We start from the raw sequence: 22,980 nt of genomic DNA on the forward strand, positions 1-22,980 counted from the left end.
TTTTTTATCATTCAAGTATTATAAATGTTTTTTAAAATCACTTTCAAACGCATTATTATAATTATTATTATTTAGTTTTTAGATTAAAAGCTTGTTTGATAATAGTTTTAGAAAACATTTCGAAAATTTTGAATACTTAAAAGTTTTTATTAAAAAAATTGTATTCAAATATTAAAATTGCTATAAATGTTTCATCTAATCATTATCAAATGAGTTTTAAAAACACTTGTTGCCATTATTACCAAACAAATTTGTAGAACTCAACATTGAATTGATAAATCCAAATGACAATTATTTATGATTAGTCTAATGCAGACCTAAAAATATATATATATTTCTTTTAATAAAAATTATATTCTGAGTTATTTTTTTTATTCATGTCTACCATGTTCACTCTTAAAATTTATAGTTTTGTCTTTATTTAAGTTTAAACTAAATGTTCATTTCATCGAGACCCTCATATTTGGTGTAAATATACAACAATACCATTAGTTTCAAAATTCTTTAAATTAGCATTCCTATAAATTTATTTGTTTATCAATTTTATTTTTTAGAGATATATCAAGTAAAACATTTTTAATAAGAGAGTTCAATAATTATCTAAAAACTAAAATTAATTATTTAAAAAATAAATTTTATATATAAAATACATTTATAAGGGTGATAACCGAGTATATTTGAAACCCTTAGTGACTTAGAACTCATTTAACACTACTTCTTGGTGAAGTGTTTTTATTGAAAGAGTTTCATCCTGTAAGATTTATGCGAAAAATGTTTTTATTAGGATGTAAAAAAGTGATTATAATATAATTTATGACAATACATTGTATAAATACAAAAACCGTTATAATAATAGTAAATTATGAAAAATGACATTTATTAAAAAAAAAAAAATAATAAATCGAAAACTTTTAGTACAAAAAAAAAAAAAATTTATATTATTAAAAAAACTCAAAACAAATATTTTTATGAAAGGGAAGTGAAAGAGGGATAAGAGAGTGAAAGGGAAATGAAGAATAGCGGAAAATGGTATTTTAAAAATATATGAAAAATTTTTAAAGTATTATTTTAAAGAAATACCTTTTTTCAAGTGATTATTTAAAAATCACTTCGAGTGTTTTTCTAAATTTTTAAAAATATTTTTTAAATATTATCAAACACTTATTTTTTTTATTTTAAAAACACTTTTAAGTGTTTAAAACTAAAAACACTTTTAAAAAATATCATCAAATGAACTTTTAGTGTATTAACTCTTTAAACTAAAGTAAAAAAACAAAAGAAAAGGTGGAGCTCGAGGAGTTGTATTTAAACCTTCACAAAAATTGCTTGTAGAACTCCAATGATACTTTAAGGGTTTAGAATGTCTCCCAAACATGGCCTTAACCATAAAGAGGTACAATCCTAATTAACAAGGATAAAAAAAGAGAAAAAAAAGTTTTGAAAATGTTTTTGCTCTTAAAATCATGTCCTAGTAATTCGTTCGTATTTAACACGGGGCATACGTGGTATATATGGCACTCGGCTGCCGTAGGTTTTCATTTCTCACTTTTTACATCCGTTCGCGTAGAACCCTGGGGTCTGAGCTCTTATCTCTCCCCAAACGGTCTTCACGCACCTTCTTACGCTACTCTGTTTTGGACGCCCATGGGCCACCATTCTAGGGTTTGATACAACAAATTCCATTAGGTCAGTTTCCGTCTTTCCGTCTGATGCACCGAGTTTGAATGCTGAGGATATCATTGGATTAGATTTACAATTTTTTTTAACGAGAAACAGATTTGCTTTTGATGAGAAAGGACAAAAGTTGCGAAATTTGAACGCTTATGAATTTAAGCGTATGGGTCTTGATTCAATGGGGTTTTGTTTTCCCCGGTTTGGGCATTAGGAGGATATGGGATTCGGAAATTTTTTTTTATTAGTTTGTGCTGTTAACACCTTTTTTCTAGGCGCCCAAACGGAGGATCAGGGTTTCTTTATGGTTTGGAGGTTGAAGAATCTATCAAATCAGCTGTTCGTAGTTGCCACTGAATGCATTTAGAAGTGCAATTTTATTTTTAATGCATCATGAACTGATGTCTCCGTGAGTGTTTTTTACGAGTATTGAATGCACACAAGCTCGTCCATTGATTCGGTATTGAAGCACTTTGCCCTAGCGTTATTAAGATTCAACTCTTTACGAAAGAAACATTGCATCAAATAGGTCTTATGCAGTTCTCTGTTAATTTTAGGTTTTTGATTTTTCCCCGGGAACTAAGGGGTAGAGAATGTAAGACTTCAAATTTCATGTTGTTTTCCTAATAGAGCCTTAGCCTCGTTTCAGATAAACATTTTTTCTTAAAACTTAAATTTGGCTTTTAGTCAAAGTTTAGAGCAATTTATATGAACTAATGCGTGGATATTTTGCCATGCCAGGTATTCGTCATTGTGAATTAAAAAGTTGCAATGTATGCGAGGAGACTCCTCAAGAATAGAAATCTGAAATGGGATTTTGTGTTTCAGCCATCCAAGTATTATATTACTCCGAAGCACAAAGATTACATGTTTTCCCGGTCTTTGTGCTCTAGAACTTTAGCAGGAAACTGTTCATTATGTGATAATTTGATCAGAAGATATCTTTCAGATTCATTATTGACTCAGGGTGTTGCCGCTGGAAATAGTAATGTTAGGTTGCATGGGAGTTTTAATGTAACTTTGCGGAGTAGTCAGTTAAGATTCTACAGTTCTGATGGTGATGGAAGGAATGCCAGTGAGGATGAACATATACCTGTGAAGGATGGGGCTAACTTTGATAAGGGGAAGACTAAGCGGAAGGTTAGAGAAGCTGTGAGGCACTGTGATGAGCACATTCGGCTTGGGGAACAAGATCAAAAGGAATGGCTCAATAATGAGAAACTAGCCATCGAGAGTAGAAAGAAGGAATCACCATTCCTATCTAGACGGGAAAAGTTAAAAAATGAGTTCTTGCGGAGAGTTGTTCCATGGGAGAAAATAACTGTTTCATGGGAAACATTTCCTTACCACATTCCGTAATTACTGTTAACTTTTATGTTTTCTATCTCTCTGTTTTGATTATTAGATTTTTACTTTTTATTTTATTCTTTTCTAGGGAGCATACCAAAAATCTTTTGGTGGAATGTGCTGCTTCCCATCTGAAACATAAGAAGCTCACTGTGTCTTATGGTGCTCGTTTGACCTCTTCAAGTGGGAGGATACTGCTTCAAAGTGTTCCAGGTTGGTCCATTTGGAACTCTCTTTTTTCAGTCATTTTTTGTCATCTCTTTTGCTCAATAATGTGCTTTTGAGTTTGCCTTTAAAAGAGAAATGGAAATCATCAAAGTAGATTTTTTGGATTACACATGCTATTTACAGGTACTGAGCTATACCGAGAAAGATTAGTCAGAGCACTTGCAAAAGATTTACAAGTTCCCTTACTGGTTCTGGACAGCAGTATTCTTGCTTCTTATGTAAGATTGTCAATTGTTGGATAGTTTTTTGATGGTGAAATCTCTTTATTATTCTTCATATCCATGGTATCTGATACTGCTAATTGGTGCAGGATTTTGCTGAAGGTTGCTCATCAGAATGTGAATCAGATGATGATAACTTGGAATCGTGTGAAGACTGCATTTCAGAGTCTGAGATTGAGGATGAGAGTGATTCAAATGATGAGGAAGAATGGACAAGCAGTGGTGAGGTGAAGTCAGATGCTAGTGATAATGATGATGTGCAGGCGTCTGCTGAAGCTCTAAAGAAGCTTGTTCCCCACAAGCTCAAAAAATTTGAACAGGTATAATTTGCTTGATGCATTAAACAAAATTGTTGAAATTTGTGAAAATAAGTAGCGATATCACCCATTCATGCTTTTTTCTCTCTGAGAAAGTTTTTTTTTTTTTTTTTTTTAATTTAATTTTTCCTTAAGTAGATATGTGCTTTTATTAGAAATTTTAAACTGAGATAAGAAACTATTTTATTCCTGCTTGATTGCTGGAATTCTGATGTCTTGAGGGAGAAAGCTAAATAATTTATGCAATAGGTACAATTTGGAGTATAGGAGGGCATCTTTTTAAAGACACTTCAGGAGTTCACACTTCAAGAGTTTGATATATGATATAAGGAGATCATTCATTTTTATCCATCAATTACTTTTCTACAGAAAGAATGAAGTGGAGGGTTCCTGGGAAAAATGAGACCATAGATTGAACAGCACAAGCCTACCATCTACCATCTGTTTCTACAATTATCGTTAAATGCATGTGATTATTGCCTTAACTAGTCAACTTAGATGTTGTCTCTTAGCTTGTTCTCACCATCTTTGGATGTGCACTTTTTGGTGGGCTTTGGTGTATGAGGCTTCCTTCTCTTTCATTTATTTTTTGAACACTGTGATATGTTATGAACCATGGTTTAATTTCTTGCTTTGAAATTATCTTTTATGCAGAGAGTTGCTGCAGAATTGGAAATTTCCTCCGAATCCTCAACTTCTGAGGCTGTTGAATCTTCTGATAAACCTAAATGGTCACTAAAGAAAGGTAATATATGTGGTCCTCATAATTTATTTGTATTTTAACTTTCATGATTTGCAATGTTTTTTAAAGCCCTTCTTTCATGTTTTTAGTAGTACAAGTCAATCTGGCATACTTTCTATTTTTAATTTTTGACAAGTAGTTATATAATGGATTTCTATCACAACCACCACTTCTACTATTAGCATGATATTGTTGCTGCCACCATCACCAGTATCAGTGTAATTCCTGCCACTACCAGCCCTCCCTTTGTTAAACATACACCTTCATTAGTTACTACTACAATGCCATCATATTCACACACTTAAAACCAAAATATACATTGAAACTCTCTAGAAAAAACGCCTTCTTTTGGGGGAAAAACCATGGGCCAGAGTGGTGACAAGGAAACTTCATTAAATTCATGAAAATTACATAGTTTTACCTAATTATGTACAATTCTGAAGGACCTAATATTGTCTGCAGTCATATACTTCCACACTTTCTTGATGCCATGATACTCATCACACTTTGGGAGTTCCAATTGAAAACACTTCTCCAGAGCAGAACTCTTTAGCCCCTTTGAGAGCCCTGCCTTTGTTGGGAAAGGTGGATGTGAACCACTCATGAGATCAACCAGTGAGATATTTGGGATTTTTGATTATCAAGATGTTGTAACTATGTCTCAAATAAAGAAGGAAATTGGTCTAATCACTGTATCTACATCAATAAACTTTTATTTGAATTTTATTCAACTAGGAAGGATACCCAAAAATATGGGCAGGGTAACTTTTTCCTTGTCTGGTCAATAAAGTCATTAAACATTGTAATTTCTTTGGCTTTTTTTTTTTTAAATTTTATTTTATAAATTTTTAATGGATTTGCCTAGAACATTACAAGATTTTTTTTTTGTAGTCTAGCTGGGTATTAGGTCTTTATGTTAGGGGTCTAGAAGTGGCATTACTCACTAATTCAATCTCGTTTACGTTTTCATTGAGATAGGTTTTTGTTCATACATCCTTATTCTATATTCCATGAAACTGCCATTTGGTAGTTGTGGCACAACGATTCTTTTGAAAGGCATAAAAAGTCTCCTAAAGCTTAGATGCTAGGAGCAATACAATGTACACGCATGATTGGAGTGAGACGCAATCTAGGGTGCATGTTAATTTTACAAAATGCGATCCAATATTCAATCCAAGCAACAAAAAAATTCAATATTCCAAGCATTTAAAAGAAGCCTCTAATAAAAAACTGACGCAACTATATAATTTCAATTTATAATCATAATTTTAAGAATAAAAATGTTAAAAAATTAACGAAGAAAATAAACGAGGCATGCTGCACTGACAAGGCAAGCTCATTTGTAAATGAGGCATTATCATTAGGGAGTTATTGCACTTTTGGCCTGGGGTAGCCTAATATGCACCTTTAACAACTATGGGCTTAACTCCCTATTTACATATTTATATGGGAGCTACAAATTTTTTAATCATAATTGTGGTGATGTTCACGAATGGTCCAAAATATTTACAAAGATTTTAATCTTTGGTATTTTGTAAATTTATTTTTTGCTCCACTTACTGCTGTTCTAGTTATGTCAATTTAGGAGGCTGTTTAAACTATAAGATTGTTTTGTCAAAAAAAGTATCGGAAGAGCTCCTTGTAGAATGTACCCTGCTGTCTTTTCTCTAAAGTGCCATTTATATCAGAAAAAATCAAAATCCTATTAGAGATGAGTTGTCTCAAAATTTTTGGGCTTGGCCCAATAAAAACTGATTTTTAAAATAAAATCCAAGCACTAATCAATTTGAGTCTAGCATTGATCCATTTCTTGAAGTTGAAGGTACTCTAAACAATTGTTCAATATACTCCAATTTCTTTTTCTTCATTTTTCAAGGTTGAAGACTTGATTTATTGCACTTATCAAAACTAAAAGTTTGTGTATGTTAAAAGCTATGCATTTAGTGTAGATTCTTCCAATTTCATGCACTTTCCTTTTTAAAGAAGGTTTGTCACCATAACTCTACATCTCTTTTGAGGCCTAACCATTTGGTTCCTGAGGGATGTGTCTTATTTACCTTGGTGTACTGTTTTCTTTTGCCATTTATATATACACATCTTTCTTTGCCTATGAAAAAAAATACCATGACTCTGCAACTGCACACTAGCCCCTAGGAAATTATGTGAAACAGTGAAGCTTAGGCTGGATGTTTGGATTGGAATTGCCAGCACATTTTACATACACTATTACTGCTGCTACTATGCCTACTGCAACAAGTACCATTGTCACTATCAATATTGCCACCATTATACTACTATGGCATTCCCAAAATTATCATTGTGATCCTTGCGGTTGCTATTGCCACCATCACTACCACAATTTCCATGTCATGACTGCCATGCCAGAGATGGCAATGCCATTGATGTGGGTGCCCCCCTTTCTTTGTTCTTTTTGCTTGGTGCCCTCTGTATACTACTTGTGTATGTTGGTGCGCCTTAGCCCTATCTTTTTTTCATATTTATACCATTTTCTGTGTGCTTATCTAAAAAAAATATCACCATCCACTCGCACCACTGCTGCCACTACCATCATTTTGACAACAACATTTCCTCCATTGCTGGTTCCAGGTTCACCATTGTTTCCTTCATTGGCACCATAATACCTATTTCCACCATCACCATAGTTTTCTTTGATAAAATTGCATATGACCAATTCATGACTTGTCTTAGTGGTTTCCTAATCCAATTGTAATCATACTCTTACCAAACGTATTTTTTTCTATTTAATTAATATTTAGTTAGTTTACCAATTAGGGTGGTGATAATTCTTTCTATAGCTAGACAATTCAATTTATTAAAATCAGTGGTCATAATTGTTTTAAGATTTCATTCATATGCCGAAATTCATTTACTAATTCATATATTTTTGGCCTAAATACTACTGTATTATAATAAGAGGTGGTTGTTAAATCCTATTAAAAGAAAATAAAAAAAGGTAGGTGTGAGTGTGTGAAGGTAATGATGACAGTGGAGGTTATGGTGGTGACAGAGTGGCTAATGGAGAATGGCAATCCATGATGGTGGTTGCTTTGGAGTTTGGAGGTGGGCTGGTTATGGTGGTGGTGGGTAGTGGCTCTGCTTATGACCATGGTGGCTCATGACACTTATGGTTGCTCATAGTGTTTTAGTATTGCATTAGAATATATGCAGATTTTTTTTGCATCTGTATTTGGAATATAAATGATGTCAATTTTTCAATATTGAATTCTTTATGCTCTCATTATTCTACTGATTATTTTTATGACATTTGTTTCTAGGGGATCGAGTAAAATATGTTGGGGCTTCTATTGATATTGAAGCTGATAACAGGTCATGGCCTTTCCTTTATTTGTTCTATTTGTGCTTGTCATGCTAGCTTTCTTATGATTCCTATGAGGCTAGGAATAACTATTCTTAAAATGGTAATCTTATTGTTTGCCATTAGCTTATCATTCCCATGACATTGGAAATTGCTATTCTTAAGATGGTATTCTTGTTGAGTTGACGTCACATACATACATAAATATTAAGTAGCACCATAGAGGGGGGGCGCATCCTATGTATACAAGCAGTACACACCAACAAAAATCATTTACAAGGATGGCCTACATAAACAAGCTAAGCTATCCACAAGGAAGAGCATCCAAGAGATATAAATTAGAGGGGCTCTCCATTTCTAATGAAGCATAAGAGCACTTCAATAGTGATTTAATGACGAATTCCTTCAATCTCTGATCTAGGAACTCTTCTTCATAAAAAATCTTTCAGTTCTACTCTTTTGTATAGACCAAAATTAGCAAATCGGAGCCATACACCAAACAATTCTTCTCATCTGATCTAACCCCTAAATTTCCACTTGAGGAGGGGGTTTCTTGCTGAAACCGGAAACACCCATTTCTAGCTAAAGAGCCATACACCAAACAATTCTTCTCATCTGATCTAACCCCTAAATTTCCACTTGAGGAGGGGTTTCTTGCTGAAACCGGAAACACCCATTTCAAGCCAAAGACTTCTAAGAGGAAAGGTCCATAACAATCGTCTTATCACAATGAATCAAGATATGATCAATTGATTGTTCATTGTCTTTACAAAGGCTACATCTATTGACCATGGACCATTTCATCTTCATTAACATATCTATAGTTGACAAGTTTTAGGGTCTTAGAAATATAAAGGTCATCACTTTCCGTAAAACTACACAACAATGCAATAACTTAGGATTTCCTTATGCATTGTTTGGACAGTTTGGAAGGAAAGGAACATAATTGCTTTTGAAAATGAGACCTTCTGTAATGGGATCGCCAATGCTTTTAAGACGTTGTTGTCTAACCCGGGGGATTGGAGACCTTCTGTTTCTGGGCTGCAGTTTGAGATGTTAGAGCCTTTGGACGTCAGTGCATTGGAGTCTCCTTTTATGGAAGAGGAGGTGTTTGACGCTCTAGTGGGCTGTAATGGGGATAAAGCCCCGGGGCCAGATGGATTCTCTATGGCCTTTTGGCTTTTTGCTTGGGATTTCGTGAAGGCTGATGTGATGAGCTTCTTTAAGGAGTTTCACGAAAATGGCAAATTTGTTAAAAGCCTAAATGCAACATTTATGGTCTTAATTCCAAAAAAAGTAGGGGCTGAAGCTTTAGGGGATTATAGGCCTATAAGCTTGGTGGGAAGCTTGTACAAGTGGCTGGCCAAGGTATTAGCCAATAGGCTAAAAAAAGTGGTTGGAAAGGTGGTCTCCAAAGCTCAAGGGGCGTTTGTGGAAGGTAGACAAATCCTAGATGCAGTGTTGATAGCCAATGAAGCCATTGATTCGACCCTGAAGAATAATGAGAGCGGCATTTTGTGCAAATTGGACATAGAGAAGGCGTATGATAAAGTGGACTGGAATTTTATTCTCACAATCATGAAGAAAATGGGCTTTGGGGAGAAATGGATTCGGTGGATTCGGTGGTGCATATCCACTGCAAGTTTCTCAGTGATGATCAATGGAACCCCTACGGGCTATTGTCAAAGCTCCAGGGGTTTGAGGCAGGGCGATCCCCTTTCCCCCTACCTCTTTGTCATTGCTATGGAGGTCTTTAGTGTTTTCATCAAAAGGGCATTAGAGGGAGATTTTTTATCTGGTTGTAGGGTAAAAGGTCGGAGTGAAGAAGGGGTCCTAATTTCCCACTTGTTGTTTGCTGATGATACACTGGTGTTCTGTAAACCTTCACAAGATCAGTTGACTTACCTCAGTTGGCTTCTCATGTGGTTTGAGGCTGTTTCAGGATTGAGGATAAATTTGGAAAAAAGTGAATTAATTCCAGTGGGGAGGGTGTGGAGAGTATGGATGATCTTGCTGAGGAGTTTGGATGTAGTATGGGTAGTCTTCCAACCACCTATTTGGGGATGCCCCTGGGTGCTCCTTTTAAGTCAGTCACAGTTTGGGATGGAGTGAAAGAGCGCTTCCGAAGAAGGTTAACTATGTGGAAGAGACAATACTTGTCCAAGGGAGGAAGGGCGACTCTCATTCGTAGTACTTTATCGAATTTACCCATCTATCTAATGTCATTGTTGTGCTTACCAAGCTCAGTTAGACGAAGATTAGAGAAAATCCAAAGGGATTTCCTATGGAGTGGGGGCAACCTGGAACATAAGCCCCATTTAGTAAGATGGGAGTTGGTGTGTTTAAGCAAGGCGAAAGGAGGCTTGGGGGTCAAAAGCCTATCCCTCCTTAACAAGACTCTTCTTGCTAGATGGAATTGGCGTTTCGCAAATGAGAGAGAGGCTTTGTGGAATCAAGTGATTAGAGGGAAATATGGAGAAGCTAGAGGGGGATGGTGCTCGCGGGAAGTGAGAGAGGCTCATGGTTTGGGTTTGTGGAAAGGAATTAGGGCGGATTGGAAGTTGGTGAGTGATAGGATGGCTTTCACAGTTGGTAATGGAAGAAGGGTGAGCTTCTAGAGGGATAGATGGTGTGGGGAGTCTCCTCTATGTATGACCTTCCCCTCTCTTTTTGTTTTGACGGTTGAGAAGGAAGCGTGGGTGGCAGATATATGGGATCCCTTGGCTGAGGGGGTTGGGGGGGTTGGAACCCCTGTTTTTTAAGAGCGTTCAATGACTGGGAGGTTGAGGAGGCAGAAAGATTTATGGAGAGGATTCAGAGTAAAAGAGTTATTGAGGATGTGGAGGATATGGTATCTTGGACTGAAACCAAGAGCGGTAAATTCTCGGTCAAGTCTCTTTATATAGCTCTTGAAGCAGGTGGTTCATCTTTGTTTCCTTCAAGCTTTATTTGGAATGCGAATGTGCAGCCCAAGATTAGTTTCTTCGCATGGGAGGCCACGTGGGGCAAAGCTTTAACATTGGATCTAGTCCAGAAAAGAGGATGGGCCTTGGCGAATAGATGTTTTATGTGTCTTGAGAAAGAGGAGACCATAAACCATCTCCTTCTTCATTGTCCCAGGGCGAGGGCATTATGGGATCTTCTCTTTGCCTTATTTGGGGTGTCTTGGGTTTTGCCCTTTTCAGTTAAAGAGACCCTTCTGAGTTGGAATGGTTTTTTCTTGGGCAAAAATCGCAAGAAGGTGTGGAGAGCTGCTCCTCTTCATATTTTTTGGACGGTTTGGAAGGAGAGGAATCGATTGGCCTTCAAGGATGAGTCGGTGTCAATTCAGAGATTGAAACAATATTTTATTCTTACGTTATGGGCTGAGGCTAAATTGTTCATAGACGATTGCCCTCTTACTATAGCTAACTTTATTGATTGGTTGGGCTCTAAGTAGGTTTGTGGCAATAGGTTTTGTGTCTTTTGGCCTTTGATGGCGGGTGTATAGGTTTTGTATACTTAGAGTCGCTATTTTAGCGTCTCTTTCCCCCCTTTTTCTTTAATGAAATTCATTTACTTATCAAAAAAAAAAAAAATAATTGCTTTTGAAAATGAGGAGCTTTCCCATTGAAGGTTGAAATACTTTTTTGTTTGTAGTTTGCGTTTATGGACTAACTTGCTTATTGATGACGGTCCTTTATCTTTAATAAGCTTTATTGATTGGTTGGTTCTTGTTGAGGGTAGGTGTTGTTTTTTGTAGTCCCTCTTTGCTTTTTGTTGTGCCTTTTAGCGATCAGTGTATACTTCTTATGTACTTTAGGACGCTCAATTAACATTTCCTTTTTATATATACACTTTTATTTTACCTATCCAAAAAAAATAAAAAATGATGTTTGTCTTAGATGAGGTTTGTGGATGAAATTAGTGGGTTAGATCCAGTCATCCCTCATATATATATATATATTTTAATTTTTTTAATAAAAAACTATATTTGTATTTTATTAGATAAAGCAAAGATTTAGAAAATAGTGCTTTACAAAGGTCTTTATAAATAAAAAAATATTTGGCTTCCAAGACTTACGGAATTTGTCCACAAAAACTCAAAAGGGCATCAAATTTTAAGGAATTCAAATAGAGAAGAGACTCATTGCGAGGCCTACTTATTAGCTTTGTGATTTGTTGATGTAGATTTCCATGAGAAAGAACTAACCAATCCTTTGATCCACAATCCTATGCACCCAATGGTCATACCTCTATGAACAAAGTAACAATTTTGTTCATTCTTTGAAAATTTTTAGAACTAGAAAACACTTGGTTCTTAAATTTTCTAATCTTGTTTTTGAGCTATCATTGGGGAGAACCAAAAAGGTTGGTTGGTTGGTTTCCATTCCCCAATTCATTAGGAAAAAATGATCTTTTTGCATCGTATCACTCGTCAAGTCTCCTTCAAGGGATTTTTTTTTTTGGAGGATTGGGCCAAGGTTTTGCATAGAAAGGAAATATGATTTTTTTTTGAGTACTATTTCTAAACCATTTTTTTTTTTTTACTTTTGTGGAAATTCTGTTTTTGATAATTGAAAACCATTATAGGTGCATTTAACATGCATTTTTTGATTCAAATCCTTTAAATTCTGGGACCATTTGGGAAAATATTGGAGTAAACTTGCTTCCAATTTTTGAGACCTTCAAGTAAAACGAGTATTTTGGTTATGCTAAATTTGACTTCCTTTGAGAAAGCCTGGATAATCCCTCCCCTGCAATCTTATATGAGTTTGCCAACACTCAGTTGGCCGAAATTATGCAAGGAAACATTTGTCAAAATTGAGTTTTAAATAAGATAGGCGAAAGAGCCCATCATACCAATATATTGATCACTTCTTTATGGTGAGGCAAATGGATCTTCATGTCTATAAAGAACGGTAAACAAAACTACCATAACTATTTGGCTACTAAAATCCATTGAAATGTTAAAACTAGATATTTTTCCACAGTTCGTGCACTCATTTTTCTTATATTAAGGATCTTGACATTCATCTCCAATAAATAACTAGCAAGCTAGCTAAGGTAACCCTTTAGATTTTTACTAAAACCTTAAGAAGGATATAACCAACATATTAGAGACACCTTAGGGAGCTACCTAGGCTAACCTACTATTGAAAATAGTCTTTGCCATAAAGAGTTTTTATTTATTGTTAATAGGTTGCCTATTTTTTTTTTTTTTTATTCTTTTTTCTCTGAGAAAATTTTAGGAGAATTAGATAGGGGGTTTCACTTTCCCTTGTTTTTTCATAATTGTAATGGAAGCCTTTGATGGTTGATTATCAAATTGGAGGAGGACAAGTAAATGGAAGGCAAGAAAAGTTTTAGGCAAGACTAGAGCAGGAATAGGAATGTCATATTTGCATATCTGGGGGTATAATTGGATGTGTGGTAGTGTTATGGGATAACATGGTGTTGGAGCTTGTTAGAATGGAGGTGGGGATGTTTTCAATTTTGTGTTGGTTTAGGTCTTGTAAAGATGAGTTTGTTTGGGTATTTACTTGGGTGTATGGGCCAACTAGGGGAAGGGAGGGAGGGTTTTTGGGTTGAGTTAGGGGCTATTGAGGAGCTGTGGGATGATATGTGGTGTGTTAGAGGGATTTTAACATAGTCTATTTTTTGAGAGAGCGTAATAGAGGGGAGAGGTTGACTATAGCCATTAGAAGATTCTTAGATGCTAAGGAGGAGCTAGAGTTACGTGATCTCCACTTATAAGGGGGTCTTTTTACTTGGTGTGGTGGGACAAACAACTAGTTTAAGTCAAGGTTGGATCGGTTTTTGGTGTCAAAAGGGTGGGAAAGTCAAGCGGGCTAATGCATTTTATGTTGCTGAGGTCTGTGTCGAACACTCTTCAATTCTATTACATGGGGGAAGGATGAGGGGAGGAAGCATTCCTTCCAAGTTTAAAAACATGTGGTTGAAGATAGATAGTTTCAAAAAAATGTGGGTAAGAGGTGATGGATGGGATATCATTTCCATGGGTTGTGTAGTTTGATTTTGGCCTCTAAGTTGAAAGCTTTGAAATCAATTTTGAAGGTGGGGAATAGAGAGGGTTTTGATAATGTATCAGTAGAGAAGGAGATGGCTTTTAATCAAATGGAATTTTGTGACTCCAAGAAGATAGTATCAATTCTTTCTAGAGAGGAGGTTGTACCTATAAGGGTAGCAAGAGAAGAGTATTGTGAGTGTCATTGGAAGAAGTTTCTAGAGGCAAAAATCTAGAGAGATTTGGTTGAAGGAGGGTGACAAAAACACTAATTTTTTTGCTCATAGAAGAAGAAACTAAATTTTGAAAACAATGCTTTTTGCTTTTTGCTCACCTAATTGGCTAAATTACTAGCCACCGGAGTGTAATAATCAATATTTGGTCTTTTGTTAGACTTGAACTTTGTCTAATTAGCATCTAAAAAACTACTAAGAACATTCATGGTTTGACTTTTTTTTTTTTTTGATAACTGGACTCTCGGTGGGGACCCAAACCTCGAGCCCACGCCCGCAACAATCAGCACCGAATAAATCAAGGTATCACTAGTAGCAAGATTCAAACCTAGGACCATGTGCCTTTTACTGGGACCACACCTTCCAACATTCGCCTTGACCAATTGGGCTACCTTGATGGGCTATTCAAGGTTTGATATTTTTTTTTATAACACCTACATCAATTGTCTATATGAGATAGCCAGGGACTTCATAAGTTACTTCTAGTGGTTTCAATGCTTGAAAAATACCTTTTCACTACTTCCTTTATGCCTTTTACATCACTGCTAGAAGGAATCATATCATCTACATAAAAATAAGGATGAATCCTAGAATGTGCTTTATGAAGGCCAAATGATTAGAGCAAAGAAACTTTGCTAGAAGTAAGCAAGATGTGGTCTCTCAAGTTTGAAAGCCAAGTACACCAAGAACTTCATTCAACTTATCAAACTAGGCTCTAGATGATTATTTCAAAACATAAATTGCTTTCTCCTTTTTGCTAGCCTTGCTCGACTCTTCTTGTGTAGCAAAGCTTATAGGTTGCTCTATAAAGATTTCTTCCTGCAAATCTTCATGTAAAAAAACATTCTTAAAATGAAGTTGATGAAAAGACAATCATAAAAACAACCAAGGATATAAGGATTCAAATAGAATTAAGCTTGACAATGGGAGAAAATGTCTTAAAGTAATCCACTCCATATGCTTTTGTGTGTGTGTGTGTTTATTTATTTACTACAAAAATAAGATGTATTAATTATAGATAAAAAAAGTACATGAGAAGAATGATGAGTCCTCCCCACAATCACAAACACCTTATTAAAAAAACTGAACACCTCTATACAAGGAGGTCCATACAAAAAGGTTAAGTCCACATAAGAAAATACATGGATGTCATCTTTTGAATTCTTAACTAAGCTCTTCTTATTGTTGTCTTGTCCCTTTTTATCTATACATTGAATGCCAATTGAGGTTAATAACATTGGGAGGAATGCCTTTTAAAAGAATTGGTATAAGAGGGTAAAAAGAAGGATAAAAGTGAAGAAGATCCCATGACGTCTATGATGACCTCCACTTATCCTCAAAGATTTTAGTATTTCTCTCTTACTGCATAATCTAAAGCAAAGTGAGACAAACGATTTTCCATAGAGCCTTACTTGTAATTGATCTACCCAAACCCCTATATGAAATGATCATTATGTCATGTATACTCCTTGGTAGAACCCAATCCATCCCAGTTTATCTGAATAGATTGTGCACAATGCCAAAGCTCCAAAGTGAGTAGACAATGAAGAAAGAGATGGTGAATCATCTCTCCATTTTCTATGGATAAACAATACCAATTAGGACTAAGGATTCAAAAGATCTTTTCCATTGTAGCATGTTGTTGATATTTACCTTCTTGTGTGCTACTAGTCAAATAAAGATCTTGACCTTAGATGGGGTTTTAGATTTTCATATAAATTTGGCTAGAGAGAAAGGGATTGGATTTGATATATTGGACAAAGCCATAAAGGATGATTTGACTAGGAATAAGCCTGAATAGGTCAATGACTAGGTTTTAGCATCTGGGATAGATGGAGATAAGTGCATAGGCGTGAGATATGACATGGGTCTTTCTAGGCCCTAGATCTTCCCGTCAATGAGGTTGTGATAGAAATTAAGATTCTAAGAAAAGGAAGAAGAGTTGCCAAGAATTGCGAATATGGTAAGATTTTTAACTCTAGCAACTCTATAAAACTTGAAAAATAATACAATGGTTGATCCCCCCACCAGAAATCTTCCTAAAAACAAATTCTTATCCTATCATCTGCTACAAAGGGAGAGGGTCTAGGGAAGGCTTGGAACACTTGTGCAATGGCCTTCTAGGGGCATTGATGTGACTATATGACTAGAATGTTGGAGTTACATCCATTAGGATGTATTCATAAATGCTTATAATAAACTGATGTGGAAGGTAGAACTTTCCCTAGGGAACCTCCAAACCACCTACCTAAAATAGCACAATTCCTTAGAGAAATCCTCCAAAAGCGTAAACCACTCCTTAGTTCCATACACTAGGTCCTAACTAATAAGATGATCTTTTTTACCCTCCCCCGACGCCACCAAAGAAAATTCATTAGAAAATTCTCAATCTTTGATGTTATTAATGTTGGAATCTTAAAAAGAGATAAGAAATAGCTAGGGAGGTGGGATTAGAGGTGAAGTTGGAATGTCTTTGAAATAGAATCTGTAATAAACGGTATGAGAATAGAAAGGATATCTACCTGCTGGTTACTCTGTTGTTTAATTCTCTTTCAAACATATACTTGGAGTGGTTGAAGAGGTTATTATTACGTGGGTTAGAATTAAGGAGTGAGTAACTCAAGATCAGGATTAACTGCTTAATATATGGAGTTGTTCTCCTAAGTTCTAATTCAAGAAAAGGAAAATAAAATATTCTATTAACAAAAAGAAAATATTGTGCTACCTCAAAAGGAAAATATAATTAGAAAGTTTAAAAGGAAAGAAGAATCACAAAACAATTCTAGCCAGCAGTTCAGTGATACAATTCTAATTTTATAATCATTAAAAATTGAATTGCTGGAGATTGTTTTATCCTGTTCTGCAGTTCTATATATATATATATATATATTACATTTTTGCATGGTGCATGTGGGCTTTGGAGGCTTACAATTTTTCCTCTCAGAGACTCCATTTAGAACACTTCATTTTGATTTTAAGTTGACTATTCATTCATGCTATTTGATCCTATACTTACATTCTCTATGAAAATTTTCAGTCTTTGGTGATTCTAAATTTCTGCTCTTTTGGAGGTTGCTTAACTTTGAATTAGGATTATCCTTTGTTTGTGTGTGACAAACTTGAGTTTTTGTGTACGTGTTTAGGATCTGGGATTTGAATGGCATTACATATGAGTTTTTAGAAGTTTAACCTACTTCTGGAAATAAGATAGCTGGAACTTAAAAATTTTGACAGGGGATGAGTGTGTTGCTGGGGGATTCCTATTCATGGTGTAACTCTTAAAAACCTTTAGCATTAACTGATGTCCGGCAAGCTATAAGTTTGCTCCTCCCTTATATTGACATATATAATGGCGTCACAGGGTCATTTTGGGGAAGATACCAACATGTGATGGTCCAACAAATGCTTATACCATTTTCCGTGGCAGGTGGGTTGGTAAGTCGTCCCATTGTATAGAAGAAACATATTTGAATGTCCTCTTACTCTTGGCTCTTTCTTGGAACTCGATGTATTAAATGTAATTTTCTCTCTAAGGATCTATGTCCATTCCTTGGTTCTTTCACTCTTAGGATACAACCATGAAGGGTATCACAAATCCAGATCAACAGTCAAGGAGGAAGTCCTCACTGAATGCCTCTAGCAACATCACTTCTCTCTTTGTCAAAAATCCACTAAACAATTGGCGGATCTAGACATTTATAGTCAAAGGCAATCCAATTATCTTGCAAGATATGAATCTTCCAAATCCACACGTCCAATCTCCATTCTCCTTTTTTCCCTGAGAAAGCCATGAGAGAACAGCAAATGGATTCCCCTGTGCTTGAGAATTACTAATTTGGGTAGCCTTTGTTTTGTTTAAACATTCATACATAGCTATTGTTTCAGCTCTATTACCATCTAGAGCCTTCTGGCATAGGGAAGTTCTAATCTTACCATGATCTCTGAACATTCCACAGACCTCCACATAACTAGGAATCACCCAGGAGCATTTGCCAGAGTTTAGTTTTGCAGTGTTCAAACTTTAAGACATTAAAACATTTATCAACATTTTCTTATTGTTATTTATTTGAGTTTTGACATATTTTCAGGCCTTTATCAAGTGGTCAACGTGGAGAGGTATATGAGGTGAATGGGGATCGAGTTGCTGTTATCTTGGATAGAAGCGAAAAAAAACCAAATGAAGGAGAGGAAGATGAAAAGCTTATAGACCGTGCTGAAAAACCCTCAGTTTATTGGATGCAAGGTATATTTTTCTCACATTACTGAACACTAGAGTAATTGATTGGATGCTTTTAAAATATTCCGATTTTAGGTTTACACCATTATTGTCTTCGTGCCTTTTACGTTCTCTTAATCTTGGTGTCTGGATAATGGATTGGCATAAGCCTTTGACGTATTATTGATAGATGGACATGTATGCATTGGATTCATCTTCTGTGAAACAAATATAAAGAACTGAAAAGACAAGCTTAATTGAAAAATTTATGAAAAAAGAGAGGATGTGGAATTGTGGAAGAACATTTTCATACATTAGCCAATAGGTTTGGGAGGTAGTTTGTATAAGTTACTGGCAGAAGTCCTTGCTAATGGACTAAAGGTGGAACTTGTATTGGAATTGCAATATCAACTTGTGGAGGGTTGGCTAGATGCTGTTTTTATTGCTAATGCAGTAATTGATACTAGACTGAAGAGCGGGGTGATGGGATTGGCTTGCAAATTAGTTATTGAAAAATTTTATGGTAATTTAAGGGAATTTTAATTTCGCTATTTACTCGAACTTTTGACACTTCCATTCAACCGTGTTGAATGTAAAGTGTACTTCATTGGAATTTTCGACATCATGTCTCTTATATTTTGGTTTTAAAGGAGATTCCATGCTTTCAGTCAGTGAAGGCCTAAAGTTGCCAGATTGTTTTACTGGTCTTTCCTGTTGAATTTCTTCTAATGCATTATCATTTCTGTTGTCCCCCCCCTCCCCTCTCATTTTTTATAATATTAGGCAGTAGGTTAGTAATGAGTGGAATGTGCATACATAATTTTCAAGCACTAGACATGGCATTAGATGTGGAAATTATGATTTGCCTTAGTATTTCCATTAGTATGTTCATTTATCTGTAAAGAGACTAACATGTCTTGTCTACTTAGCAGTTAAGGACATTGAGTATGATCTTGATACTGAGGGAGAAGATCGGTACATCGCAATGGAGGCTTTGTGTGAGGTGATGCTCAAGGTGTTCTGATTTTATACTTTGTGTATTTGTGTTAAATATCCTTTTTGCTCACCTCTTCTTTCTTATATTGTTATGTTATAAGATCCTGTGCCTTATGGTCTCAAAAATATTGAAGTTTGCTTTTGCTTTATCTACAGGTTTTGCATTCTACACAGCCTCTTATTGTCTATTTTCCAGACTCTTCTCAATGGTTGTTGAGGGCCGTCTCCAAGCCAAATCAGAAAGAGTTTGTTCGTAGGGTACAGGAAATGTTTGACCAATTATCAGGACCTGTTGTTTTGATATGCGGGCAGAACAAAACTGAAGCAGGGTCAAAGGAGAGGGAAAAATTTGTAAGATTCAAAGTTCAACATAAAGCTTTAATTCATACATCAAAGTTCAACATAAAGCTTTAATACATACATATACACGCATATATATATGCACGCATTAATCTTTTAAAAGATACAAATATATACATGTTTAGCAAGTGTACATTCTCTCAAACAAATTCATCTCTCCTTTCATTTGGTCTGTTGTTGGTAATTTTTTAGATTGCTTCTCTTGATACTTACATATTTACATATATGTAGCAAGTGAACATCCACTAAAACATATTCATATCTTCTTCTATTTGGTCTATCATTTGTCAGTAACCTTCTATATTTCTTCTGCTCAACAGACGATGCTAGTCCCGGGTTTGGGTCGCCTTGCTAAGCTGGTAATAATTATGTTCTAAAGAGTATCATCCATTCTAATTATGATATATACCATTTGACCGTTCCTGTTAGCTATTTTATTTCTTTACTGGCTTAATGAAATATGTCTTATTTTTTCTAAAGGTTAGATGTATAGTGTCTACATGACCTAGACCTACTTGAGACTATATTTCTGTGACCTACACTCTATGGAAATGTGTTCACATGTTGCTATTAGGCTCATGCACTTTGTGATATGCTAATGATGATCCTAGGTAATGTCAGCAAAATCTGTTATCATTTGGCATGCCTGGACAAGGTGTCTTTGGTAAAGGGCACTTGTATGGTTATTCTATGACACCAACACATTAAACTTTGTGTTTCCTTTCATATGAAGTTAATCCCTGGGAGGTAGATGTTTCATATGGTCTTGCAGGCTATGGCATTGTCTTACAATGCCATATTTGTAATGTCACCATTTCTTGAAATGAAAGTGACTCTCAAGCATAGAAGATATATATATATATATATATATATATATATATATATATATTTTAAAATTTAATTTTCTACTCCATTAATAATATGTTTTGTTGATTTCCTCCATTCTTTACAAAGGTATGTCAATGTAGTGGAAAAGAAATTCTGAGCTGTTTTTCTGTTTATTTGCCTTATTGCTAACTTGTTAGAACAAAACATGGACATTAAGGAACAGTATTGATTATTTCCCTGAGCTTAATGTGCATATGATGTTTGCTGTCATTTTATTGTGAGTTTTTTCTCTTACTTGGTACTTTGGTTTTTAACACTATGAGAGTGTCCATTCAATTTACATTGTATAGCACTTGGGGTTGATGTATATTCCATCTAAGATTTAAACATGCAATTTGTTTTGATACCACCATAGGAAGATCTAATTTCTAATGATGAAGTAGAGCTACTTGATGTTTCAATTGTTACTGTTTTTCAGATGCAGGGTGCATTTTCAATGTATATTATTGTTATTGTCATTACTCAATTGTATTAATTTAATTTTCCAGCCTGTCCCATTGAAGCAACTTACAGAGGGACTAAAAGCAACAAAGACATCAGAAAACAATGAGATACTTAAGCTTTTCAGTAATGTTATATGTATCGATACCCCAAAGGTAAATAACCAAAAGCTCTTCAGTAAATATCCGTCTGATTTATATTTAAATATCTCAAATAGTGAAGGATTTTTGTTAATGCTCAAATGATGTTTCCGTGATGTTTTGTTGCATGTTTTCTCATTTTTGCCTTTTTAATTTTTTAGAAATTTTAGCGAAACTAAAATTGGGACAATCATTTGCTTGTGGGAGATATATGACTTCGTGATGTTATGAAGGCTTTGAAGAGCAGAAAGAGGAGATGGAATTATGTTTGCAGATTTTACAATGTGACAAGTGTCCTTATAAAGAAAAAAATTCTTTTTGGAAATTGATGGCCTTTAATTGTTTGGTGGGTCTGGTGGAGAACCCTTGATGAAGGAATTTGAAATAGGATATAAGAAATAGCAGCACTAAACAGAGTTGGATTAGATCATATGGATGGAAGCATTGGAGAGACTTGTCGCTATGATTTTGGGGACTTGGAAAACTTTCAACTTCTAATTGATTCTGACTGACTTTATAAAAACTAGAAGGTGGGAACTCTCCATTTGCATAACAGATGTCCTTTTGGCTTAGACTAAGTTTATCTTGATACCATTTTATGCACTACTTTGTGTCCCAGTTTGACTCCAGTCTCACCTGCTGATTCAAAGCTAATCTACCGTGTCTCATCAAGCCTCCTAAGAATTGTAACCCATCTGCTGGTTCTGTATGCTGGTGTTATAGGTCTGTTTGGCTTCCTGGAAAACCATTCTGTAGTTACAGGCTAGGACTGCTGTGCCATTGGTTTTTCTTTCTTTTTTTATTTGGGTGGGGGTACAAAAATGAAAATTCGCGTATGGACACTTGAGAAGATGAGCCCATGTTCAACAATGCTTTGAGCACTTAAGAGATGAATTGTACTTCATTTACTTAAAAGAATGTGCTGTAGAACAATCAAATTGCGCACTTTTAGAGTGGAAGTAAGTTTGAATGCCATCTTTTCACGAGTGTTTTAATTGATCAGTAATCTTGAGCAGCTGGACCATATTTGAAACCGTTGCTCATTTATTGACCTTGGGCTAGCAGGGAAAGAAATCCTCGCCTGGTCTCCTATTTGTTAATTTAAATATTTCTTTTTTGTTGTAATTGGTTATTTTTATCCTTGGTTGCTTTCAAATTTTATGCATTAGACTTGTTTTTTGCAGGATGAAGAACTCCTTAGAACATTCAATAAGCAGGTTGAAGAAGACCGAAGGATCATTATCTCCCGGAGCAATTTAAATGAATTGCACAAGGTATGAAGATCGTTTCTATGAGGTACTTTTGAGGGATGTGTAGTCATGGAGGCAATTTACTTGTGTATTGTGTTAAGCTGGTACTCTACTTGTGCACTGCTTTGCAAGTTCAGTGCCTAGGGTTTTTAAGTGTTACTGAACCTCTTTGATCCATGGTATTCATTTCTGAAATAAATGTTTATTGCAGGTTCTGGAGGAACATCAGCTGTCATGCATGGATCTGTTGCATGTAAATACTGATGGTGTGATACTGACTAAGCAAAGTGAGAAACTTATATGGCTATATCTTTTTCATTCATTTCCAATTTTATTGAGAAATCATTTTGCATTTATTTCAACTTGCACAAGTATTCATTTTGATATTAAAACATTGATGCTTACTTATCAAAAATATTAAATCATTGATGCCTAGATGGTGTTTATTTATTATTTTTTTGTGAAAGAAATTTGTTTTGTCAAAGTTAAGTTCAACAAATTTAAAGAAATTTGTGGGAAAGAAGAGAGGGGAAGTTTGGAGAGCAGGCCCCTTATGTATTTTTTTTGGACGATTTGGAAGGCAAGG

The 22,980-nt window shown here is 35.3% G+C and overlaps 1 protein-coding gene across 6 annotated transcripts in view; it reads left to right on the forward strand.

Moving 5' to 3' along the window:
- Positions 1 to 1,542: 1,542 nt before the first annotated feature.
- LOC117918812 overlaps positions 1,543 to 22,980 on the forward strand; it is a 28,673-nt gene continuing 7,235 nt past the window's right edge. The window contains exons 1-15 of one of the 6 annotated variants that reach the window (XM_034835720.1): positions 1,543 to 1,686; positions 2,413 to 3,026; positions 3,107 to 3,231; positions 3,370 to 3,464; positions 3,557 to 3,787; positions 4,439 to 4,529; positions 7,823 to 7,874; positions 17,465 to 17,530; positions 18,192 to 18,346; positions 19,252 to 19,334; positions 19,472 to 19,666; positions 19,996 to 20,034; positions 21,052 to 21,159; positions 22,329 to 22,418; positions 22,606 to 22,681. In XM_034835720.1, the coding sequence (XP_034691611.1) occupies positions 2,443 to 3,026; positions 3,107 to 3,231; positions 3,370 to 3,464; positions 3,557 to 3,787; positions 4,439 to 4,529; positions 7,823 to 7,874; positions 17,465 to 17,530; positions 18,192 to 18,346; positions 19,252 to 19,334; positions 19,472 to 19,666; positions 19,996 to 20,034; positions 21,052 to 21,159; positions 22,329 to 22,418; positions 22,606 to 22,681 (1,990 nt within the window). In that variant the 5' untranslated portion in view covers positions 1,543 to 1,686; positions 2,413 to 2,442. Of the gene's footprint in view, positions 1,687 to 1,736; positions 2,132 to 2,412; positions 3,027 to 3,106; positions 3,232 to 3,369; positions 3,465 to 3,556; positions 3,788 to 4,438; positions 4,530 to 7,822; positions 7,875 to 17,464; positions 17,531 to 18,191; positions 18,347 to 19,251; positions 19,335 to 19,471; positions 19,667 to 19,995; positions 20,035 to 21,051; positions 21,160 to 22,328; positions 22,419 to 22,605; positions 22,682 to 22,980 lie in introns of those variants that run through there. The other 5 variants (XM_034835730.1, XM_034835724.1, XM_034835740.1 and 2 more) reach the window with 5 other exon arrangements.

Source organism: Vitis riparia, chromosome 1 (assembly GCF_004353265.1).
Source record: "Vitis riparia cultivar Riparia Gloire de Montpellier isolate 1030 chromosome 1, EGFV_Vit.rip_1.0, whole genome shotgun sequence".
In the NCBI taxonomy this organism is placed as follows: Eukaryota; Viridiplantae; Streptophyta; class Magnoliopsida; order Vitales; family Vitaceae; genus Vitis; species Vitis riparia.